The following is a 24,045-nucleotide window of genomic DNA, read 5'->3' on the forward strand; positions in this document are numbered from 1 at the left end:
TATTTTAAATTTGCATGTATCAAGTCAGCAGGTGGGCAGCCCGGCAGAATAGTGGATAGCAGGTCAGGCTTATAATTCTGGGGTTGAGGGTTGGATTCTGTAGCCTACCACCTACTACACCTACTGCTGGGGGGTGCTGGAGCCTATCTTAGCTGACTCTGGGCCAGAGGCGGGGGATAATACACTGAACCAGTGGCCAGCGGATCACAGTGAACTTCATCATTGGCCAGTTAAAGCACTATACGTGGCAAGGTGTCAACAAATTCCTCTTCATGGACTTCTGAAGCTGAACAATGTTCCTTTATTGAGAAATAAAACTGCCCAAAAAAAAACAGGAAATGTATTCTCTGCTTATAAAAGAAAACAAGAATGTAAATAACATTTTCTTCCCGAAAAAAATGCCATTAGACAAACAATAAAATTACATAAATATATATTTGTCCAATAACAAACATTCAAACTGCCAAATCAAATAAACAAACAAAAATAATGACTACAAAGCCAACAAAGCTTAAAAGCCATATAGAGATAGATGTATGTAGAATGATTATATCAGTCACAATTGCACTATGCCTCAATACATATAAATTACAGGCTTGTGTTCTTGGTAACTAGCAAAAAAAATGGAGGACATCTGGAAATCAAACAATCAGAAACGTTGGTACCAACTTTGAACCAGCTTAGCCCTCTTTGCATCTAGCAACATATCAGAAGACTGGTGTGATTGGGTAGTTTGATTGATGATTTAAGAGAGTTGATGAATAATAGACGTCCAAACGTTTGGAATGGATTGCTTTTGGCATCTGACAACAAACGCACAAATAAACACAATAAAACATGCAGATGTTGCACAGTTGAAAAATCAATTTTTCCTCTAACGCCAGATAACTTTTTTTTCCTCACTTGGAAGCCATTGACGCCGATAGACGACAGGGTTAGGCGGAGATGGTACCAACTTGATATGGATCACATCTGTATCAAATAATATCCCTAAAAAAAAAAAAAAAAATCACAGTTTGTCTTTTTAAATTATTATGACCTGTTAGTCAAATGCAACTTTGTTTAGAAAAAAAAGGTGAATGCAAACTTTATACTTTCCTCTTTTTTCGAGAATTCCCGAATGAAATAGAAAGGGAAGATTCAAATTAAATTGCTAAACACACAGCAAATATATTAGTATCGAATGCAAAGATTTAATTTGAATTTGCATGTTAGACCAGGTTGTACTCCTTAAGATTGAGCTGCAAGATGGTGTCCTTTACAGCGGCAAAAACAAAGCGGATATTCTCCGTGTCAGTGGCGCAGGTGAAGTGCGAGTAGATGATCTTGTCACTGTCGGGGTTTAGGTCCACGAACATTTTGAGGATGAACTCGTGGCCCGCCTGGGGATCCCTGTGGGGACCTGTGGTGAAGATGGAAAAGAACAATCATCTCCACCGTCTACACGGGTGTCTCACCTCACCGTCGTACTCTGGGAAGTAGTCGACCAGATGGGAGTACATGATTTTCTCCTCTAGACGATCTTTTTTGTTGAGGAAGAGGATGACAGAGGAGTTCTGGAACCAGGGGTATGTGATGATTGTCCTGAACAGCGCTTTGTTTTCCTCCATGCAGTTCTGAAATAATGTGGGCAGGCATGAGGGATGGCAGGATTCACAAATTACATATTGATGATGAAATGACTATTTTGATAGCTGATTGTCACCCTAAAATGTAATCAGATGGTCTTATTTTATCCTCTTAATATTAAATATGGCGTATTATTTTCAATTTCTAAAAAAGGTATACTAAATTATTCATTAGTTTTTGTTTACTACTATTATATCTATTTCCTTTTTTTAAAAGAAAAAAAATGAGGACATAGCAATAAATATTTACCTTTGCCAGTAGGTAGGTAGTACTGGGAAAACTTGATAGGTGGAGTAGCACCACCAATTATATTATACACAACTGTGTATAATGACAATAAAGGCTTTTTAAAAGCTTTTTGATTCACGTTCAGAACCAGGTGGCGTGGTGGATGAGTGGTTAGCGCGTCGGCCTCACAGCTCTGGGGTCCTGGGTTCAAATCGAGGTTGGTCCACCTGTTCGGAGTTTGCATGTTCTCCCCAGGTCTGCATAAGTTTCATCCGGGTACTCTGGTTTCCTCCCACACTCCAAAAAACATGCTAGGTTAGGCTGATTGGACAATCTAAATTGCCAGTAGGTATGGGTGTGAGTGTACATGTTGTCCGTCTCCTTGTGCCCCGCTATCGGCTGGCCACCGATTCAGGGTGTCCCCCTCCTCTGGGCCGGAGTCAGCTGAGATAGGCTCCAGCGCCCCCCTCATTAGGGTTGCCCCTATTGAGGATAAAGCGGTTCAGAAAATGAATGAATGTTCAAGGGTGGCGGGGGATGCTGGAACCTATCCCAGCTAACTTCGGGCACGAGGTGAGGGACAACCTGAATGGTGGCAAACCAATTGCAGACCATGAGAACATAAACAATCCTTCACACTGATACATATGGGGCAATTTAGAGTGCTTTCTTTCGAATGTGGGAGAAAAGCAGAGTACCCAGAGAATACCCACACAGGCCCGGAGGGAACATGCAAACTCCACACAGGTGGACTGACCGGAATTCGATCCCTGGACCCCAGAACCGTGAGGCCAACGTGCTAACCATTAATTTGCCGGGCCCCCTAAACCTTATTATTTATATGCTAATTGCCAACGATTATCTATGGAGCTTGGGCACTCTAAGGCTCAACATGAACTAAATAGCGGAATCCCAAATCCCATCTTGCCAATTAAGGGCGCATTTTGCGCCAGCCCAGTTGTGACTTCTCTGAGATTTGGAACAGGTTTGAAACACGGCACGGTCACTTCCCCACATGTAGTGAAGCACACCACAGTTCGTTTGGAAGTAAACCGGGACCACTTCTATGGCGAGGTCTTGGACCAGATGTTTGCGCCACAACAGAGTTCTGTTTTTTATTCACACCAGCCCAAAAGGTGTGAACCATGACCTTTTGGGGTTTATATGAATCAAAAAGAGGAACTTTGAATATGCACTAATACATTTTACAAGTATTTTGGTACAAAAGACTATAAAGATGAAAATTCAAATACACTGCATCACACATTGTTCAATCACATACATCCCCTCCCAATCTGAATGGATTGGGCATTCAAGCTCATTTGGGCGTTTAAGCCCAAATGAGTTCACTACTTGGTCAAAATTTTAAATATAATTTTAATTGTATTATTGGGTGCCTGAGTGATTTTGCATGTCGACTTTGGAGTGGGGCACCTGAGTTCAAATCCAGGTCGGTCCATCTGAGTGGAGTTCTGAAGACATGCGTGATAGGCTGATGGGACACTCTAAATTTCCCCTAGGTATGAGTTTGAGCGTGAATGGTTGTTTGTCTCCTTGTGCCCTGCATTTGGCTGGCCTGGTACCAATTCAAGGCTCCAGCACCCCCCACGACCTAAAAATTGTTATCCCGATAAAACAAATTATCAGTTGAAATCAGTAATTATCACGATAGCTATCACATCTTTTTTGTTTAGAATTTTAAACGTCAAACTTGTCTGAATAAGTAAATAAATTACTTTTCTCCTTATTCAAATATGAAAGTAACTATGTTACCTTATTTTATAATAAAATAAATATATTTGAAACTTCAAACTAAGTAAATTAATTACTCTCCCCATTCAATCATGAAAGTGTTTTGTTTGATTTATTTGATAAAGGAGCACATATTAATGAACATATTCATGTTAATGAACATATCTATGGAAATATGTAAGAGGTTGGAGGTGAACAATGACACGTACATACGTACACATCCTTACTCTATAAGAAAAGAGAACATAAAGTATGATCATTTTAAAAAGTATTTTTGTTGTTCTGTTGTGCAATAAATAGAAGACACCTCCCTCCTTACACTATGAAAAGTAAAGAATAAAACCTGCAAAATTTTTGACAGGCGTTTTTATTTGTATAAACTTTCCTTCAAACCGAAAGTTGCTGTGTAATATGAAATACCATATTATATACCATATATTCTCGCATGTGCCGTATTTGTAAACCAAAAAATGATGACTTGAGAGCATACAAACTCCACACAGGTGGAGGTGGCCTGGATTTGAACCCAGGACCCCAGAGATACCTCAGAAATTATCCGCGATGTAGTGAAGCCGCGAAGTGAAGAAGGATCACAGTATACTTTTTCTCAAGGGGCGGGGCTGTTGCTATGACGACCTGCTCCTGATCACATGTCCCACCCCTCTTTTGCCTAGTTACGGAGATAGCGTCGCTCTCTTCCTCTGTCTCCACCTTTTTTTGTCAGAAAACTACCAGGTATCACTTCCTACCCGTCGGAGTGGGTTTTCTTTTTAAATATTTTTTTACAATGTCAACAGTACAATGGCAGCGTTTGGGGAATCACATTGTGCTGTTCGGCCAAAGACTCGACTTGGTTTTAACGCCGTCAGAGCGACCAATGTGACTGTGAAAGATTAGTTAACATGCTAGGCGGCTAAGTGGTCGGAGGGTACTACTCCTGGACTGGACTGTCAGGTAAACACTAAAGTCTACTTCTTTTTTTAAAAACCATTCCCCTTTCTTAAACATAATATTTCATTCTTTCTCCCGTCATCAACATGTTAATTTGTGGGCATATGGTGTTTTTTAATTCTTTGCGACGGTAATAGGATTTATTTGCTTAAGAAGCCTCTAAGATTTGAGCGCAAGTGGGGAGTGTCTGACGTGAAGGGTACTTTAACGTCACCAATTAATACATAACAGGGCAATAACGCTCATTTCACGAGCATAAATCTTTACAATCTTGCTCTGCAATTATGTAAAACTTCTGTCCAGCTCTTGTATAAAATAACAAAAAAGAAAAATGTTTTTTTTCTTAGAATAATCAATTGAATACTTGCTTGCTAGATTTTCCCTTTGGCAAAAAAAAAAAAAACATGAAAAAAGTTTCGCATTTTTCAGCATCCCCAATAAATATGCAAGTCTCATCTCATTTTCTGAACAGCTTTACCCTCGCTCGGGTCACAGGGGGAGGTGGGGGTAGGCTGTCGCCAATCCCTGCAGTGCTCATGCCAGAGGCAGGGGACACACCCTGAATTGGTGGCCAGCCAATTGCAGGGCACAAGGAGACAAAAAAAAAAAAAACATCCACGCTCACACTCATACAGAGGGCAAATTTAGAGTGTCCAATCAACCTACCATGCATGATTTTGGAATGTGGGAGGCAACCAGAGTATCCCAGAGAAAATCCTCACAGGATCAGGGAGGACATGCAAACTTTATACAGGTGGATTGAACTGGATTTGAACCCTGTACCCCCTCTGTGTGGCCACTGCGCCAAACTCTCATCCACTGGCCCATCCTTAAATATGTAAGTATGTAAGTATGTAAGTATGTGAGTATGTGAGTATGTGACCAAAGGAGTAAATGAATAAATAATTGCAAATCAAAGCCAACTCCCAGTCGTAAGCAGTTTATCTACCATTGTAAAAGTAGACCGACTGGTTATCAATTATTTTTTAAAAAACGCTTGAAAGGCTTATTAAAAAGTATTTGAAATAGCATACTTTTTACAATAAATAACAGGTACATTTTTGAGTTTTTTTAATCCATTGCCTGCCATTGACAGCAATAAACCCTTTTGAAGTTGCAGGGCTAACAGCGGATCAACAAGTGTCAGCCACTCTAATTTTAAACTGATTGTATGTTTAGTAGTGAACGTAAATTTATAGCATAAGAATAAAAAGATCTACACGACTGTGCGGTATTGTCAGTTGCACCAAAATAGTTAATATTAACTATCTTAATAACAATTACTTAAAAACAATGAATATTCTCATTATGCCTTAAAAAAAAAATAAAAAACAAGAACACATTTTGTTTATATATTTGAGTATATCTACTCATTTCCATTGTATTCATCATTCAATTTATTTCAGTGTATAGTAATTGGTTTAAATGCACATTTATAGCTAAAATGTTTTTTGATATATCAGCTCATTGGTTGACCAATTGGGGCGGCCTGGTTGCTTTGAGTTATTAGAACTTTGGCCACACAGCTCTGGGGTCCTGGGTTCAAACCTGTGTGGAGTTTGCATGTTCTCATCGGGCCTGCGTGGGTTTACTCCGGGTACTGCGTTTTTCACCCACATTCCAAAACCATGCATGGTAGGCTGAATGGACACTCTAAATTGTCCCTAAGTATGAGCGCAAGAGAAAATGGTTGTCGGTCTCCTCGTGCCCTGCGATTGGGTGTCCCCCCCCCTCTGACCCGAAGTCAGCTGGGATAGGCTCCAGCAACTCCTACGACCATAGTGAGGATAAAGTGGTTCAGAAAATGAATAGATAGGTGACCAATCACAAAACACAACTAACACTAACCCAATCAGTGATTACAGTTATCTCGCGATCATTGCGGTTAATGTAGACCAGACAGGGCCGAAATAGGTAGGGTCACCCGTATTTAAAACAAATAAATGAAATTATATATATATAAATATATATATATATATATATATATATATATATATATATATATATATATATATATATATATATCTCTATCTCTATCTATATATATCTATATCTATATCTATCGATATCTATATCTATATCTATATCTATCTCTATCTATATATATCTATCTATATATATATATATATATATATATATATATATATATATATATATATATATATATATATATATATATATATATATATATATATATATATATGTATATATATATATATATATATATATATATATATATATATATATATATATGTATATATATATATATATATATATATATATATATGTATATATATATATACTTTTTTTCATTAAAATATTTATTTATTTATTTTACTTCAGTGCTGAGACCTAGTAGAAAGTGGAGGACAGGGCAGTGGAGAGTTTCAGTTTGGATTTTCACATTTTATAAACTTAGAAAAAAATGCTTCAGTGCTGAGTTCTCTGTTTTCCACCAATTTCCTGTTAGCAAAAAAAAAACGAATAAAAAAATTTGCAATGTAGTGAAGCCGTGAAAGTTGAAACCGGGATATTTGAGGGATTACTATAATCAACTATCAAATAATAATTTGTCGCAGCCTTACAACCCATGCTCTGTTCCAGATTTTTTGAAGCAAACATGGGCAAGGTCCAGAGCAGGTTTCGTAAACGGTCTGAGCTCTACAGGTAAGTCCTCTAGCTATACAGGATGACCTGGTACCCAGACGTTTGGTCGACGGACGGTTCGTCGAATGAACGTTTCGTCGCACGGGCGTTTCGTCGAACGGATGTTTCGGCGCCGGATTCGCCCGCTCTCAAAATTATAATCATGAGAGAGAGAGAGAGAGAGAGAGAGAGAGAGTTTACTGTTGAAAGCGATCAACCAGGTAATCTCTTGCTCTCAAAATTATAATCATGAGAGAGTTTTTAAATGTCAGAGCATTAATATCTAAATATCTGTTAGGTTCATTAATAATTACCTTCGTCCGTAATTATCAATAACTGCAGGCAGATATCTTATTCAATTATTGACATTTAATTAAATAGAAATGGATAACAACAGGTAAAAACCTCCGAAGGGGAGAGTTTCAGCAAGTTCTTCTTACAACTTCCGAACGTCTCCTCGAATAGACGTTTTCGTCCAACTCTTATTGTCATGAATCAAAACAAGTTACAGAGTTGTTGATCATTCCATCACGTATGAGTAAAAACAACATCTGGGACTACAATAACAATCAGAGTATTTTACCAATAACAAAAACAGGAGACTAGACCTAAACAACATTTAGATTAGAACAATTATGCAACTTCCTTGACCTAAGAATCATATAATATAATCATAATCATATAATGGTTACATACAGAAAAACCCGAAGTGCACGGTTACATAACGATAACAACATTCTTGTTATTGGCCGAATAGCCCTGGCCTCGTCACCAAGGGCCCACCAAATCTCAAGGACCCAGATTGGGTGGATTGTTTGTATAACCATCCTGGAACAGCCCGTCCAGGTTAAAGATGACTTGGCAATACTCGTGACCTCGCAACACTTTGAAAATAGAAAGAGAATGATTTAACAAAGAAATGAATTAATACAAATATATTTATAATAGTAATACAGAATAAACCCAACAATATCTAATATAAAAATTATCAATAGGTTGAGTATTATTGGCGTGTGTGTACTCGCTCGCTCCCGATCTTGCAATGGGATAATTCGTTTTTTTTATAGCAAAAAGAGAAATCCAAGAGAAAGACATGGTACTATTTTGAAGTAGTGTTCATTGAGCCTTATTATCCCATAGCAAGATCGGTACCCGGACGCCCGGCTGCCATCGACGGCGGTAGACGTCCGATTTATGTTGACTGTTGGGTTATATATTCACTAGATGGAGCTCTACTCACCGAAATAGCATCTGCACCTCAGTCAACGTGAATCGGACATTTATCACCGTCAATGGCAGCGTATTGATAATGTGTTTAATTTGGGACAATAAAAGTATAAAAGAGCCAAGTTTGTCTATACCAGGGGTGGGCAAACATTTTGACTTGCGGGCCAGAATGGATACTAAAATTTGACAGCATTTGGACACTCAATGTAATTGATCAAACCTGCGGATTGAAATGTAAGAAAAAAAACACAATTGAAGGTGAAAATGTATTTTAAAATTTACTTTCAACATTAAGAACATATTATTCAACGTAAGAAAGCAGTCTTTAAATTGATTGATGAGCGGCATGTTGTTCTCTAAGTTACACTCCAACAAAGGTTCTGACTAGTGCGTCATCGTTTTTTTCGATATTACCATCTTACCATTACCATTACCATATTACCATCGATTTTACCCGAGGTACCAACAGAAGCAACAGACAAGATAAAAACAAGAGACGAATTAAGACAAACTGACCCTGACTCCCAACGTATAACAGAACTAAATAGAGAGATAGAATCAATTATAAACAAACATAGGAGAGAGAAATGGAAAGAAACAATTGAAGACAAAAAATCGGACACAACCAAACTATTTCGACTGATAAAACATTTAAATGGTGGCAAACAAGCAAGCAACAATGAAGCAATAAAAATTAAAGATAAATACATAACAACTACAAAGAAAATAGCGGACAAATTCAACAAACAATATTCATCAGTAATACCCCACAAGACAACAAGAACAGCAAGACGAGTTACAAAAGACCTGAAGAAAAACAACAACATAGAACCAATTACTATAAGCCAGACAAAGAATAAAGAAAGCCAAGGCTTCGAAAGCCTTAGGCCCAGACAAAATATCTACTCTTCACCTTAAACATTTAGGCGACAAAGGACTACAATATTTAACCGACATTTTTAACCTGTCCCTGAAAACAAGTTCGATTCCTGCAATCTGGAAGTCCTCAAACATTATTCCTCTTCTTAAACCTGGTAAACCTGCAAATGAATCCTCATCATACCGTCCCGTCTCTCTTCTATGTATGTCCCAGCATAAAGATCCTAGAACGAGTTATTCTACCAACCCTCACAGAACATCTACCAGTCCCTGACATCCAGCATGGCTTCAGGTCAAACCACTCCACTGTCACAGCTCTGCACGAGTTCAGAGAATCAGTGGCAGGCGGCTTTAATGAGAATAAACCGGCAAACCGTACCCTGCTAGTCCAAATCGACCTTAGCAAGGCATTTGATATGGTCTCTCATGAAAAGCTCCTCAAAGACCTGAATTTGACCACCCTACCGAGCTGTATAAAGAGATGGCTCAACTGCTACCTGTCAGGAAGACAATCGAGAGTAAATTTCAGGAATGCTACATCAAGCTCGCGCAATGTCAGGACAGGGGTGCCGCAAGAAGCGGTTACCTCACCAATACTATTCAACTTCTACCTCTCTAACCTTCCTGCAATTGTCAGGAGTCGCTGGATTGCCTCTCCTGACATGACGTCACGATAATTATCAGCTGTGACTAATTACGTGATTAGATTATTTTTGGTATTTAAGCATTGTGATTTTCTGTGGACGCCGTTGGATCGTCTGGTGTAGTACTGGTTAAGTTCTGGTTTCGTTTCCTATTAATCCAGGTAGTAATTGCTGTTTCCATTTGACGCCACGCCGCATGTACTTTCGTTTGTAATGAGTGGACAAGCCAAGTTGTTTAAGTTATGTTACCCCGTTTATTAAATCAACCTACAAGAGCTACAGATCTGCCTCACCTTTCCATTCCTTCGGCGACTCTGCATCTGGGTTCAACTTCTCCACGATCACCTCGCACTACGCGGCGGCGATCGTAACAGCACGATCCAACCATTATGGACCCAGCGGAGCGCCACCCACGCTCGCGCCGACGCACTCGGCGACGCAAACCATCCACCTCGAAGACACCGGACTGCTTGGAATGTATAAGAAACCCCTCAGAATCGTTTAGGAATTTTGTAATGGACACACCGTGGTGCGGGGCTCTCAGGCACATCATTTCTAGAGATGAGCCACAGCTGGTAGAAAAGTTAGAGCCGCAGCGTACTCATACGCCCCACCACTGCTATGCACGTCGCCCTGGGAAGCCTTTACCGTTTCATCATGATGCCCAGGTGCGTACAACCACCAGAGAGCGCCCAAGTTATCTTATGCCTATGCCCAGAGGAATTGATTCACCATGGAGGGAGCCTGAAGATTCTGGTGAGGAGGACATCATTGAGGAAATTGATTTTTTCGCTGGCGTTTCGGAATCTGATGATGAATTCTTTGACCAATTCGGACCCCGAGACCTTCCACTGGAGGAGGATTATCCCGATTGTTCCCCCGATAATTCCTATTACAAATACCCCGACCAGCAATTACAGAGTGGGCTAACCACCAATTATGGGGCACGACGTGATGGCGGGGGTGCTGTGCAATCCTCCCAGAGGAGGCGCCGAGCGCCACGCCGTAGAGCGAAGCGAAAGCAATGCCGGGACACACTAACCACTGTCCAAGTTACGCGCCCGCCCACGTCCTTCCAAGCTCCTTTTCCGACCACGTCCCTCCAAGCTCCTTTTCCGACCACGTCACTCCAAGCTCCTTTTCCGACCACGTCCCTCCAAGCTCCTTTTCCGACCACGTCCCTCCAAGCTCCTTTTCCGACCACGTCCCTCCAAGCTCCTTTTCCGACCACCACCACGCTTTTCCAAGTGCCCGAAGTTACTCGGCCGACCACGCCTTTCCAAGTGCCCGAAGTTACTCGGCCGACCACGCCTTTCCAAGTGCCCGAAGTTACTCGGCCGACCCCGCTGTACCAGCAGCTCCTAAGGACTATGCAGCCCTCCCCGTTCCAAGTGGCCGAAGTCACTCGGCCGACCACGCTTTTCCAAGTGCCCGAAGTTACTCGGCCGACCCCGCTGTACCAGCAGCTCCTAAGGACTATGCAGCCCTCCCCGTTCCAAGTGCCCGAAGTCACTCGGCCGACCACGCCTGTCCAAGTGGCCGAAGTTACTCGGCCCAGCGCGCCGTTTCAAGTGCCCCAAGCTCCTGTGCCAAGGCCACGCAAATTACTCCCGTTGCCTTTGGGGTCGCCGGTCGCACCCGTACCGAAGCCACGGATCAGGTTTCTGGTGACGGACGGCCATTTTAGCACCGCAGTCCCAAGCACCGCTCTCCCAAGCACCGCTCTCCCAAGCACCGCTCTCCCAAGCACCGCTCTCCCAAGCACCGCTCTCCCAAGCACCGCTCTCCCAAGCACCGCTCTCCCAAGCACCGCTCTCCCAAGCACCGCTCTCCCAAGCACCGCTCTCCCAAGCACCGCTCTCCCAAGCACCGCTCTCCCAAGCGCCTGCCCGTCCAGCGCCTGCCCGCCCAGAAGTGGCGACGATGCTCCGGCGCTCGAGGAAGACGGGGCCGGCGACGTCGAGAGTGGTATTTCGCCGGAGTCCCTGGAAGATGGGACTGGCGACGTCGAGAGAGGCAGTTCGCCGGAGTCCCTGGAGGAAGGGGCTGGCGACGTCGAGAGTGCCAATTCGCCGGTGCCCCTGGAGGAAGAAGCCGGTGACGTCGAGAGAGGCAATTCGCCGGAGTCCCTGGAGGAAGGGGCTGGCGACGTCGAGAGTGCCAATTCGCCGGTGCTCCTGGAGGAAGGGACTGGCGACGTCAAATGTGGTAATTCGCCGGAGTCCCTGGATGAAGAAGCCAGCGACGTCGAGAGTGGCAATTCGCCGGTGCCCCTGGAGGACGGGGCCGGCGACGTCCAGAGAAGCAATGATCCGGGTTCCTGGGAGAGGAGGGTTGTCCACCCCCCGAGCAAACAGGGTAAGGTGCCCGACCGTACTAAACTTCTAATATTTCCTCCAGGCAGGCAGTTTGGCAAAGACTTAAGGGACCAGCTGGGATGCCTGCCGGACCGACCTCAGCCTCGTCTCGTATCCGGCCTGCGCGGATGCCCGCCGGATCGACCACAGCCTCGTAACGTTCTTGGCCGGCGCGGACGCCCGCCGGATCGACCACAGCCTCGTCTCGTTTCTGGCCGGCGCGGACGCCCGCCGGATCGACCTCAGCCTCGTCTCGTTTCTGGCCGGCGCGGACGCCCGCCAGACCTGCCACTGACTCGTCTCGTTTCTGGCCGGCGCGGACGCCCACCGGATCGACCACAGCCTCGTCTCGTTTCTGGCCGGCGCGGACGCCCGCCGGATCGACCTCAGCCTCGTCTCGTTTCTGACCGACGCGGACGCCCGCCGGACCGACCACTGCCTCGTCTCGTTTCTGGCCGGCGCGGACGCCCGCCGGATCGACCTCAGCCTCGTCTCATTTCCGGCCGACGCGGACGCCCGCCGGATCGACCACAGCCTCGTCTCGTTTCTGGCCGGCGCGGACGCCCGCCGGATCGACCTCAGCCTCGTCTCGTTTCTGGCCGGCGCGGACGCCCGCCAGACCTGCCACTGACTCGTCTCGTTTCTGGCCGGCGCGGACGCCCACCGGATCGACCACAGCCTCGTCTTGTTTCTGGCCGACACGGACGCCCGCCAGACTTGCCTCTGCCCCGTCTTGTTTCTGACCGGCACGGACGCCCGCCAGACCTGCCACTGACTTGTCTCGTTTCTGGCTGGCGCGGACGCCCGCCGGAGCGACCTCTCCGTCTGTTCTTGGGTTGGTGTGGAAGAACACCGGACAATTCTAGATCTCCCACCCGCCCTCCCTGCTTGTTCCCGTTTCTCATGTTGTAATTGACCTTGGGACGTCTAGAATCCGTCCCTTAGAGGGGGTGTACTGTCAGGAGTCGCTGGATTGCCTCTCCTGACATGACGTCACGATAATTATCAGCTGTGACTAATTACGTGATTAGATTATTTTTGGTATTTAAGCATTGTGATTTTCTGTGGACGCCGTTGGATCGTCTGGTGTAGTACTGGTTAAGTTCTGGTTTCGTTTCCTATTAATCCAGGTAGTAATTGCTGTTTCCATTTGACGCCACGCCGCATGTACTTTCGTTTGTAATGAGTGGACAAGCCAAGTTGTTTAAGTTATGTTACCCCGTTTATTAAATCAACCTACAAGAGCTACAGATCTGCCTCACCTTTCCATTCCTTCGGCGACTCTGCATCTGGGTTCAACTTCTCCACGATCACCTCGCACTACGCGGCGGCGATCGTAACAGCAATACCTGAAGATGTCTTTCTAATACAATATGCGGACGATATTTCAATCTTTGTTAAAGTTACGAACGTCGAATCTCTCTCTGCCAAAGCCAACAACTTCTTGGAGAAGCTGGCAGATTTTTTAGAAGAACGACAGCTGGTTGTGTCCCCGGAGAAATCCACAGTGACCTGGTTTACCCCAGCCACTGCTGAAGCTAACCTCCATCCCAAGATCACCATCAAAGGGGTACCAGTAAAACTGGAAAAAATGCCAAAACTACCTGGCGTCACATTTGATACAATGTTTTGCTTTGGCCCGCACATCAAGCAGACAGTTGCAAAGGCAAAGAAAAAGCTGAACCTACTTAAATCACTAGCAGGCTCCAGCTGGGGTTGTGAAAAAGAAACACTACTCCTAACATACAAATCTATCGTCCGCTCTGTCCTTGTATATGCGAGCCCAGTATGGTCGCCAATAATTAAAGACACACACTGGAACCGGCTTCAATCAATTCAAAACCAAGCACTCAGGATAGCATCTGGATGTCTCTCTAAGTCAGCCATAGACCACCTGCATGCTGAGTGTGCGGTTATGCTTCTGAAGGAGCACTGTGAAATGATCGGAAAGCAGTATCTGGCTGCATGCCATCTTGAAGGCCATCCAGGTCGCAGACTTCTTCAAGCAAACCAGAAACCAAGAAAGATGAAAAAGACCATCATCACACAGCATGGCAAGGAAATAGAAAAAGAATACGACAAGCCAAATCCTACCAAAGAAGACTACAAACAATGCGTCAAATCCATTCACACCAAAGAAGTTCAAAACATCCTCAACAAGGCAAAACCCAACAAAGTCCTCAATGTCCTACCACCTCTAATAAACCAAGAAGAAAAACTGCTGAGCAGGAAGGTGAGATCTGAGCTTGCCAGGCTCAGATCAGGCTACAGCAGGAAACTAAACAGCTACCTGTCCAGGATCGATCCAGGAATACAAGATGCCTGCCCAAAATGCAACTTTTCCCCCCACATTACTGAGCATCTTTTTTCGTGTCCAAATGACCCCACAAATCTAACTATCCAAGACCTCTGGACAAGACCAAAGTTGGTCGCAGAATTTTTAAAACTAGACGACTAAAAGAGAACATTTTTAACCTGTTTTTTATCACTCCGACATACAATACAATACAGAACAAAAAGAAGCTTGGCCCCCAGAATTTAGTACCAGAGAGGCTAATCAATCAATCAATCAATCACTAGTGCGTCATCTATTGGGGAAACGAGAGTATTGCAGGGCAAAGGGAAATTCATGTGGTCATTGATTTTTACTATAATTTGGACAACGTCGGCGGGCTGGATTAAAAATCCTAACGGGCCGTATTTTGAAAAACACACGCCAATAATACACAATTTATTGATAATTTTGAGCGAGTGATTCCGGTAGCCAGCGAGCAAATACGGCGCTGAATAAGACTTACACAAACGCCAATAATACGCAATTTATTGATAATTTTGATATTTGAGATTACGATATTAATGCTCTGACATTTACAAACTGTCTCTCTCTCACGATTATAATTTTGAGAGCGAGAGATTAACTGGTTGCTCGCTCTCTCTCATGATTATAATTTTGAGAACGAACGAATCCGGCGACGAAAGGTCCGTTCGACGAAACGTCCACCCGACGAAACATCGGTTCAACGAAAGGTGTGCGCGACGAAACGTCCACGCGACGAAAGGTCCACGCGACGAAACGTCCGCGCGACGAAACGCCCGTTCGACGAACCATCCGCCGACCAAACGTCCGTCGACGAAACGTCGGGTCACGGGATGGCCTATTAATGGCCTAGTTTGAGTTTTTGGACTCACTAGCCTTCACTATGGTGTTGTTTTAAGTTAAAACAAAGTAACAAGCAATCGCCAGGTGAGGTGGAAGCAATGACCAAGTACATTTTAAATCAACATTCTGCAAGGGGATGCACTCAGATTTAGTCCTGTAACTCTTAATACAAAAGCTAAAGTATGTTTCGAAGATTGAAGCAAGCTTAGAAATTGTGTCTGAACATTCATTTGGACAATCTGTGAATTTGGATTTGTAGGATTTAAGCTTTTTTTTCCTCTGTAAAATGCAACATTACACTTGAAAAAGGTGGCTCGGTTCCGACTGGTAAGCGCAGAGGACTATCCCACAAAGGGCCGTAGTGGGTGCAGGTTTTCATTCCAACCCAGAGAAAGGGTACCTTTTCACCAATCTGGTCTCCTACAAGTGCAATCAGTGGATTGTAGTCAGGTACTTCTTGTTTTCAGCAGAAATCTCATTGGTTAAACTGTCGGTGCCTGATCGGTTGGAGCAAAAACCTGTACCCACAGCAGCCCCCTAGGACCGGTTTGCCCATCCTTGGGTTAGCATGTCATTCTTAGATTAGATTCAATTTCATTCATCCCGTACTTGGGAAATTCACTTTGTTGCAGTAGCAACAAGGTCAAAATGCACAATTGGGGGTTGACGTTTCGAACGGACGTTTCGCTGAGCGGATGTTTTGCTGAATGGACATTTCGCCGAACGGACATTTCGCCGAACGGACGTTTCGCCGAACGGACGTTTCGCCGAACGGACGTTTCGCCGAACGGACGTTTCGCCGAACGGACGTTTCGCCGAACGGACGTTTCGCCGAACGGACGTTTCGCCGAACGGACGTTTCGCCGAACGGATGTTTTGCCGAACGGATGTTTCGCCAAATGGATGTTTCGCCAAACGGATGTTTCGCCGAACGGACGTTTCGTGTATGTATGTTTTTCAACCTCGGCGCAGAAAAACAACACAATGAGAAACATATCCACTCATATTTGTTTAATAAAATAATAAATTAAACACTTAATTTTTTCCGGCAAACTGTCCGTCGGCGAAATGTCCGTTGGCGAAACATCCATCAGCGAAACGTCCGTCGGCGAAATGTCCGTCGGCGAAATGTCCGTCGGCGAATCGTCCGAGTACCATATATAATTTATTATATAAATGCATTTTTGTCTGCGTGTGTTTGTTTGTCTGTGTATCTGTTTGTGTGTTTGTATGTGTATATGTCTGTGTGTATGTGTATCTGTCTGTCTGTTTGTATCTGTTTGATCTTTATGCACTCTGGAACGGCTGAACCGATTTTCATGAAAATTCACACAGTTATACTTTAGGTGTCTGGTAGTGTTATAGGCTAGGTTTTATGCCAAAGCACCCCTGATAGGTATCAAAGATCGATAACAGCAAAGAAAATCGATAAAATAAAATAAAAAAACAAACTCATTTCAACTCCTCCACCCTTCCTCCTTCCACTATCAGATTTTCTGTCCGCCCTCATCAATTGAGTAAGTACTTTGAGATATGAGTTTAATGCGTTTCCGCGACCGAGTTTGACTGTCAATTTACATGTATCCCAAATCAACAACTTTCCCCCTAGAAAAGTACAAGTTAATTTGTTCCCACCCTTTGAAAAAGCACCAAAAACAGAATATTAAAATGTTAAAACATATTTTCATTGGTTCTAGTTCACCACTTACTAAAAGAGTAACAAATAGCTATTTTGTGGTTATACTAAAATGAGACATTATTCAGTACAATGCGTAGTGCACGGAAGGGAGAGAGAGACTTTTTGGATGGCTCGTAACATAACATAAACAAAAATTTAAATATAATAAATTTAGATTGTTACAGACACATAAATAAATTTTTACTCTTACTTTACACAAAACATAATTCAAATTTTTAAAAAAATGTTTTGTACTCCCTTGCACTTTCACTTTTAGCCAGTTTTTAAAAGACCACGGAAAAATGCAACGCTCTACCCAATGCTCGTAGATATCTTTACACAAGGGAGATGCGGCGAGAAGGACAGTGTACTGTTATAATAAGCAGCCAGGTTTAGACCATCCTGTGTGGATTTTACATGTTCTCCCCAGGCATGCGTGTGTTTTCTCCAGGTACTCCTGTTTCTTCCAACATCCCAATAACATGTTGAATGTTGAAAACTTTAAATTGCCCATAGGTATGAGCTTGAGTGGTTTTCCATGAACTGGTGACCATAGTTGTCTGAGATTGGCTTCGGCACCCACCGTGACCCTTGTCAGCGTTATGGTAAATAAATGAGTGAATTTGAAAGATATGTTACCAAAATGTTGTAGTCTTAATAAAAACTATGCTTATAATACCTGTGACTAAAAATTAGCAATGTTAAAGTCTATATATAAATATATACTAGGCCTAGGCAATAAATCAATTTTCTGAGTTACTGTGATCCTTTCCCAAATGTCGGCCTCAGTACATCGTACTTTTTTATCCTAAGTTTAAAAAAAAGGAAAATTGTCTAAATCTACGCTGAAACTCGCAAGCAAATTAATCTTTTGTGCGTTACATCAAGAAGGAAAAAGTGACCATTCATTAACCACAAGAAAAAAATCATCGTTTAAATGGAGAATGCCTTATCGGGAGAAGATGATTCCTCTGGATACCAACATGGGATAGGCTCCAGCACCCCCCACAACCCTAATGAGGATAAGGCTGTTCTGAAAATGAGAGATCAGATGAGAATACATTAGAATCTTTATACATATTTATCACTGTAGTAGTTGATAAATACACTTCATGATAACTGTACTTGTGTACCTTTGTATAGAAAGTAATAAGAGGGTTGATTCTAGTTCGCCGTTTTTTGATTGTGACATCCATGTCTGGTTTACATTATCCCCTCGTCCAGGGGCGCCGGAGCGTCACTCTCGTCGTCGCCGGCCTCCTCGTCCAGGGGCGTCGGAGAGTCGCTCTCACCATCGCCGGCCCCCTCGTCTAGGGGCGCCGGAGCGCTGCTCTCGCCGTCGCCGGCCCCCTCGTCCAGGGGCACCGGAGCGTTGCCACCACTTCCAGGCATGAACTGACATGCAGGAATTAGCCTGGTTTGTGACTTCGGCACGGGTGCGACTGGTGGCCCCAGTAGCATCGAGAGTTCTTTGCGTGGCTTTGGCCTGGGAATTTGGGAAGCTTGGAACGGCGTGGTCAGGCGAGGAACTTGATCGACCGGGGGAAGTTAGACGCATTCGCAGGGACGTAGGAATGAACGGGACGGGCTGTTCTCATGATGGTAGCTTTAATGACTCAAAACAAAGTTTATAAAACAACAAGGGCTTGAATATTCCAAACGTAACAGAACCGAAGCATGGGGAATAATACCTTGTAGCGATGTATGCTGTGACACGGCGTGTCGCATATGAGGTTACGTCATGGACATGCGCAGTCGATCCGACAGTGACTACCACTTCCGTCGCACTTAAATACTCCCAGCAGGAAGTAATCAAGGATTGTCTACAGCTGCTCTGAAATGACGACAAGCCAGGAGGGGCAAACGAGCCGCTCCTGACACTTCCTTTCACTTTTGCATGTTTGTTATTCATTTTAATACATGAATAAATTATGTTCTCTCATTTTTGTGTTTCTTCTATCTTTCATCCAAAACCGGGAAACTTTTTTCATTTTTTAAGGTAGTTTTTTTTTGCAGACCGTTAAAAGAATTAGAAAATTTACACATAAAATACTGCTTTTTTTTGAGAAATCCAAGTTGACAAGTTCTAGAACCAATTCATTTCGTAAGTAGAGGTACCACTGTACATTGAATAAATGCTGAAGTCTTGAAATGAAGTTTCTCATGTTCAGAGCTTCGGAGCCTGAAAAGCCGGGATCCAGCATAACGGATAGTCATGTGGTTCAATATGAACCGGCCCATCGTGGCTCCATCAACACAGTCACCAACCTCAGTGCTGATCTTTGTGTTTCTGGAGGCACTGACCAGGTATATGACTCCATTGTTACCTCATTGACGGCAATAAACAATCTTTTTGGAGCAGTCCAAATGGTTCAGACGTCAAAACACCGCCAGTGTCAACTAAATATATGATCATGCACCTTTCAGCCAATGTCTTTTCACTATATAGGCGGTGGTGGTGTCTGATTGGAAACAAGGCCAGATGTTTCAGTCTTTCCAGGGTCACAACAGAGAAGTTACCAAGGTAACATCCGAAACGAGTTGGTTGCCCGAAAGTACGTATTTGATTTTGACCTCACTCACAATAGTTTTTTTTTTAATTTAGGTAGCGTGTTACCCAAGAAGCACGTGGATCTTCAGTGCCTCGCGAGACAAGACGGTCCTCATGTGGGACCTAAATCAGGGTGACGAGGCCATTCAAGAGTTCTGTGGGCACCAACTAGTGGTCAACGGGCTTGCCATCAGTCCTGGTACAAAACATTGAAGTAGAATAATGGAACAAAATGGGGGAAAAACATTTTATTTTCAAGTCTGACAATTGTTTGTAGCTAATTTTTCAATCACACACACACACACCCACACGTCTCCTTGTGCCCCGCGATCGTCTTGCGACCGATTCAGAGTGTTCTTGCCTCGGGCCCAGAGACAGCTGGGATTGGCTCCAGCATCCCCCGCAATCCTAAAGAGGGGGTTGCTCTTGAGTTTCCAGTTATTTTTTACAACTTTGTTTTTTGTCTGAAAGAGTGATTGGAACAGATACTTCTTTGTCACAAAAAAGTTTGAGTCTTTCATGACTTTATTATGGGTGAACAGAAAAAAGTGATCAAATCTACTGGGTCAAAAATATACATACAGCAGCGCTAATATTTGGTAACATGTCCTTTGGCCATTTTCAATTCAATTGTGGCAAATTTTCTTTTTCTTTTTTTTTTTTACATCAAGCTCTCTTTTTAAGTAAATATGGATAATTAAATAGCAAAACATATAAAGGGGTTAGTAATAGATCTTATTGCCTTCTTTAAGAGTAATTTAAGATTGTAGCCAAGCTTTCTTGTGTCCCTATTAATTGTTGTTATATGCCACTAGATGGCCGCAAACTATGCACGGGCTCCCGCGACAACTGCATGTGTCTGTGGGACATTGAATCAGCAAAATGTGAGCTAAGGCACAACATTTCCAGAAATCTGGTGAGGACAATGAGCTCCATTATAATCCGTTGTTGGTGGCCCGATGGATGGCTTTTAACGTTACCTCTCCACAGGTGACTCATGTGTGCTGGGTGCCAGGCAGCTCGGCTGTTGTCCAGACGTCAGAGGACAAAACCATACGGTACAGACAGGTTACACTTGATAGAGTTAGATTCACATGCCATGCGAAAGTGCAGCATGCAAGACAGTCGAGTCTCGGTTTTCGAATGTCCCAGACCTCCTCCAAATCGGAGTTCGAACCAAATGTTTCGATTTTGGTTTGCTTCTGATTTTGAACAAAAATCCAGAACTTGAACGCTTATCAAGAAAAGCCGTCAAAAAATACGCATGTGGCCCGACCAACTGATGCATGCCACTCTTTGTTATTATGCATAATGCATCCTCTGTATGCATACCTTTCCCGTTAGTTTGTTTTGTTGGGGTTTTGTGGTTTGGGTGTGTTCCCTGTGTGTCCTGCCCATGTAAATTCCCCATTATTTTCCCTGCTGTGTCTTTCCTGCTCACCTTTCCTCATCCAACCCAGGTGTTTCTAATTGTCTTGTCAACCCCTATCGGTGTATTGTTTCTGTTTGTTGTGTGTCACGGTGTGCTTACTCCCTTTTGTGTTTTGCCCCAGTAAGTTAGTTTCGTTGTTGGTCGTGGAATGTGGAACGTGGATGGAGGACCCAAATGTAGGGGAAGCAGGCAATGGACAAGAAATGGAGTGCTCTAACAGAACTATAATTACTTAAGGCAGGAGTCTTTGAAAATAAGGACTTAGACATCAAATAACAATCAAACCTGATGTGAAAGACATGGGGTAACAGGGAACTTGACATGGAAACGTGGCATGGTACAAACAAAGCAGACGATCTGACAAAGATTAACAAACACACAAGGTTTAAATAGACAGACGAGGGCTATCAATGACGAGCACCTAGTCACAAGAGGAAGGGAAGCCCGGAGGGAGACAGGAGGCAAAAAGCACACAAACAGGACACACAGGGAAAAAGGTATAACAAAACCAACCAACACCACAATTAACCTTAACAGTTGTGTTGCCTCTTTTTACCAGATTTTTGTATTTAAGACTTTATTATGTGAAGCACCTTGACATTAAATTTTACGTTAGTGCACACACCTTTGTCCGCTAGATTACCTCCTTCGCCCCATTTCGTCAACAAACCTAACACTAACCTTAACCACTATCCCATTACCCTAATCTTAACCACTAACTTTAACCACTATCCCATTACCCTAATTCTAACCACTAACAATATGAATTGTCCATCGACGAAATGTCTGGCGACGAAACGCCAGCGATGAAATGTCCGGTCGACGAAGTGTCCGGCGACAAAATGTCCGGTCACCATCAAAATGCTTTTTAGAGACTTATTTCTATACCATTTTCACACACATGAAAAAAGAGGGAAGATTATCTAAAAACATATATATTTGAAATAAGAAAAGATAGCCTGAAATTGTCCAAGCCGTCTTTTTGGGCAATTTATTATTCATTTTAAAAATTGTGGATTTTTTGCACAGGATTTGGGACAGCCGTGTATGGCAGGTGACCAACACGTTTCCAGCCAAGCAATATATTCAGACCCACTGTGATGTTTCTGACAATGGAAACTACCTGGTTTCCAGCAGCAATGGTTTCGGTGGCCAAGGGTGTGAGGCCACGGTGAGATTCATCTTGATTTGCTGTGAACAGACTAAAATGGTTGCTCAATTCCTTACATTCATTTATAGTATTTGTGAGCATTTTACAAGAATCAATTTGGAAAAGTAAAAGCTTTGATAGGATATATTCAAAGACTAAACGTCTAATTACAAGTTGTATGTCCTGCTATTTTATATTTTTTCAGCTGTGGGACCTCCGTCAGCCGGGCTGCAAGGTGGTGGAGTACCGCGGTCACGTACAGACCACCGCGTGTTCTGTCTTCTTGCCCTCTCTGCCAAGTGGAAGTGGCTCCTCTCTGGTGGCCACGTCCTCTCACGACAGCTCAGTCAAAGTGTGGGACCAGAACTCGGCAGGTATGTTGAGGTGTCTGTTTAAGACAAAGGTCTACAAAGCCTTCCACAAAGGGACGCAGTGGTGCAGAATTTCATTCCAACCAAACATGATGACATCAACAATTTGGTGTCTTACAACTGTAATAAATTGATTGCAGTCAGGTACTGCTTGCCTTAGCAGAAACCTCATTGGTCAAACCAGTGGTCGCTAACCCAAAATGTTAAAAGAGCGCATATTGGGCGAAAATAAAAATAAAAAACATGTCAGGCGAGATGCGCCCCCATCTTGCAAGCCGCTGACTGATACAATTGGGCATGGCAATGCGTTCACTCATTACTTCTCATTGACATCGATTGACCATCCTTTTGAAGACAGGAAGTCTATTAGTCATAAATGAATTAAAATGATTGAATAATCACTGCCAGCCACCCTTATTCAAATGAACATTTAGTCCTTTTTTCACCCTTATAGTCTGTTTAGCCACGTTGTCGCTGGATGGTGCCGGTCCTCTGGTGTCTTTGGCGGCAGGCGACCCTTCCAATATGCTGTGTGCCAGCTTCAACAGTGGACTCCATCACATTCAGCTTGTCCAAGCATCAGGTGGAGAGATGGATGTTAGAGTGGTGGCACGCTTCTAAGGTATAATTCATTCATTCATTGATTTTCTGAACCACCATTCTCACTAGGGTAGTGGGGGGTGCTGGAGCTCATCCCAGCTGACTTCTGGCCAAAGGCGAGGGACACCCAGTATCGGTGGCCGGCCGATCGGAGAGCACTAGCAGACGGGCAACAATTCACACTCACACCCATACCAAAGGGCAATCTAGAGTGTCCAATCCGTGTCTTTGGAATGTGGGAGGACACTGGAGTACCCGGAGAAAACCCACGCAGGCCCAGAGAGAACATGCAAACTCCACACTGGTGGACCGATCTGGATTTGACCCCACGGCCCCAGAGCTGTGAGGCCGATGTGCTAATCACTCAATCCAGCGGGCAGCCCTTCTAAGGTATAATTGTCTGGATAAATTTGGTCTTTTTAAGTTGCAATATTATTAAGCTGTCTCTTACTGTTTATGAAATTTTCATAATATTACAACTTTATATTTGTAATTATGACTTCAATCTTGTAATTATTGCAAATGTATTCTCACAATATCATTATTGAGAGTGCTCGGAACTAAGATAGCCTCGATATACGACATTTGGCCCTCACATTGCCCATACCTCATCGCCATTTACTCCCCAGCACCAAAGTTTCTGCCTGGGTGTATATTGCTTGTCTGTGTTTGTGGGCCGGAAGTCTTTTCTACATTCTTTGGCTTCTAGGGTTAGGCAAATCAATAGCAATATCAACCGAAATGAAAAATAACATCATAAAAGGAACGGACAATGGACTACAGTTCAATT

General features: G+C 43.4%; 2 protein-coding genes across 5 annotated transcripts in view; one reads left to right on the forward strand and one right to left on the reverse strand.

Moving 5' to 3' along the window:
- Positions 1-416: 416 nt before the first annotated feature.
- Positions 417-1,645, reverse strand: LOC144195797 (guanine nucleotide-binding protein G(q) subunit alpha-like). The gene is made up of 3 exons (XM_077715642.1): positions 1,463-1,645; positions 904-1,402; positions 417-803 (listed from the first exon to the last, which is right to left on the reverse strand). Exons 1-2 carry the CDS (start codon positions 1,608-1,610, stop codon positions 1,212-1,214), a joined length of 339 nt encoding a protein of 112 aa, XP_077571768.1. The 5' UTR covers positions 1,611-1,645; the 3' UTR covers positions 417-803; positions 904-1,211.
- A 2,603-nt stretch (positions 1,646-4,248) lies between these two features.
- The window catches only part of wdr31 (WD repeat domain 31), a 29,715-nt gene continuing 9,918 nt past the window's right edge, over positions 4,249-24,045 (forward strand). For 2 of the 4 annotated variants that reach the window (XM_077714470.1, XM_077714469.1), the window contains exons 1-10: positions 4,250-4,563; positions 7,165-7,227; positions 19,323-19,458; positions 19,601-19,675; positions 19,757-19,901; positions 20,518-20,618; positions 20,693-20,760; positions 22,164-22,305; positions 22,490-22,658; positions 23,110-23,277. In XM_077714470.1, coding sequence (XP_077570596.1) covers positions 7,181-7,227; positions 19,323-19,458; positions 19,601-19,675; positions 19,757-19,901; positions 20,518-20,618; positions 20,693-20,760; positions 22,164-22,305; positions 22,490-22,658; positions 23,110-23,276 — 1,050 coding nt within the window. In that variant the 5' untranslated portion in view covers positions 4,250-4,563; positions 7,165-7,180 and the 3' untranslated portion in view covers position 23,277. Of the gene's footprint in view, positions 4,564-7,164; positions 7,228-19,322; positions 19,459-19,600; positions 19,676-19,756; positions 19,902-20,517; positions 20,619-20,692; positions 20,761-22,163; positions 22,306-22,489; positions 22,659-23,109; positions 23,278-24,045 lie in introns of all 4 variants that reach the window. The other 2 variants (XM_077714472.1, XM_077714471.1) reach the window with 2 other exon arrangements.

The sequence above is a fragment of the Stigmatopora nigra genome, chromosome 4, assembly GCF_051989575.1.
Source record: "Stigmatopora nigra isolate UIUO_SnigA chromosome 4, RoL_Snig_1.1, whole genome shotgun sequence".
NCBI classification, from domain to species: domain Eukaryota; kingdom Metazoa; phylum Chordata; class Actinopteri; order Syngnathiformes; family Syngnathidae; genus Stigmatopora; species Stigmatopora nigra.

What these genes read in the sequence shown, in the direction of transcription:
- LOC144195797 (XM_077715642.1), bottom strand. Translation starts at nt 1,610, where the DNA reads ATGGAGGAAAACAAAGCGCTGTTCAGGACAATCATCACATACCCCTGG. An exon ending in CTACTTCCCAGAGTACGACG is followed by an intron (nt 1,403 to 1,462) that starts GTGAGGTGAGAC and finishes TCTTCACCACAG; the next exon opens with GTCCCCACAGGGATCCCCAG.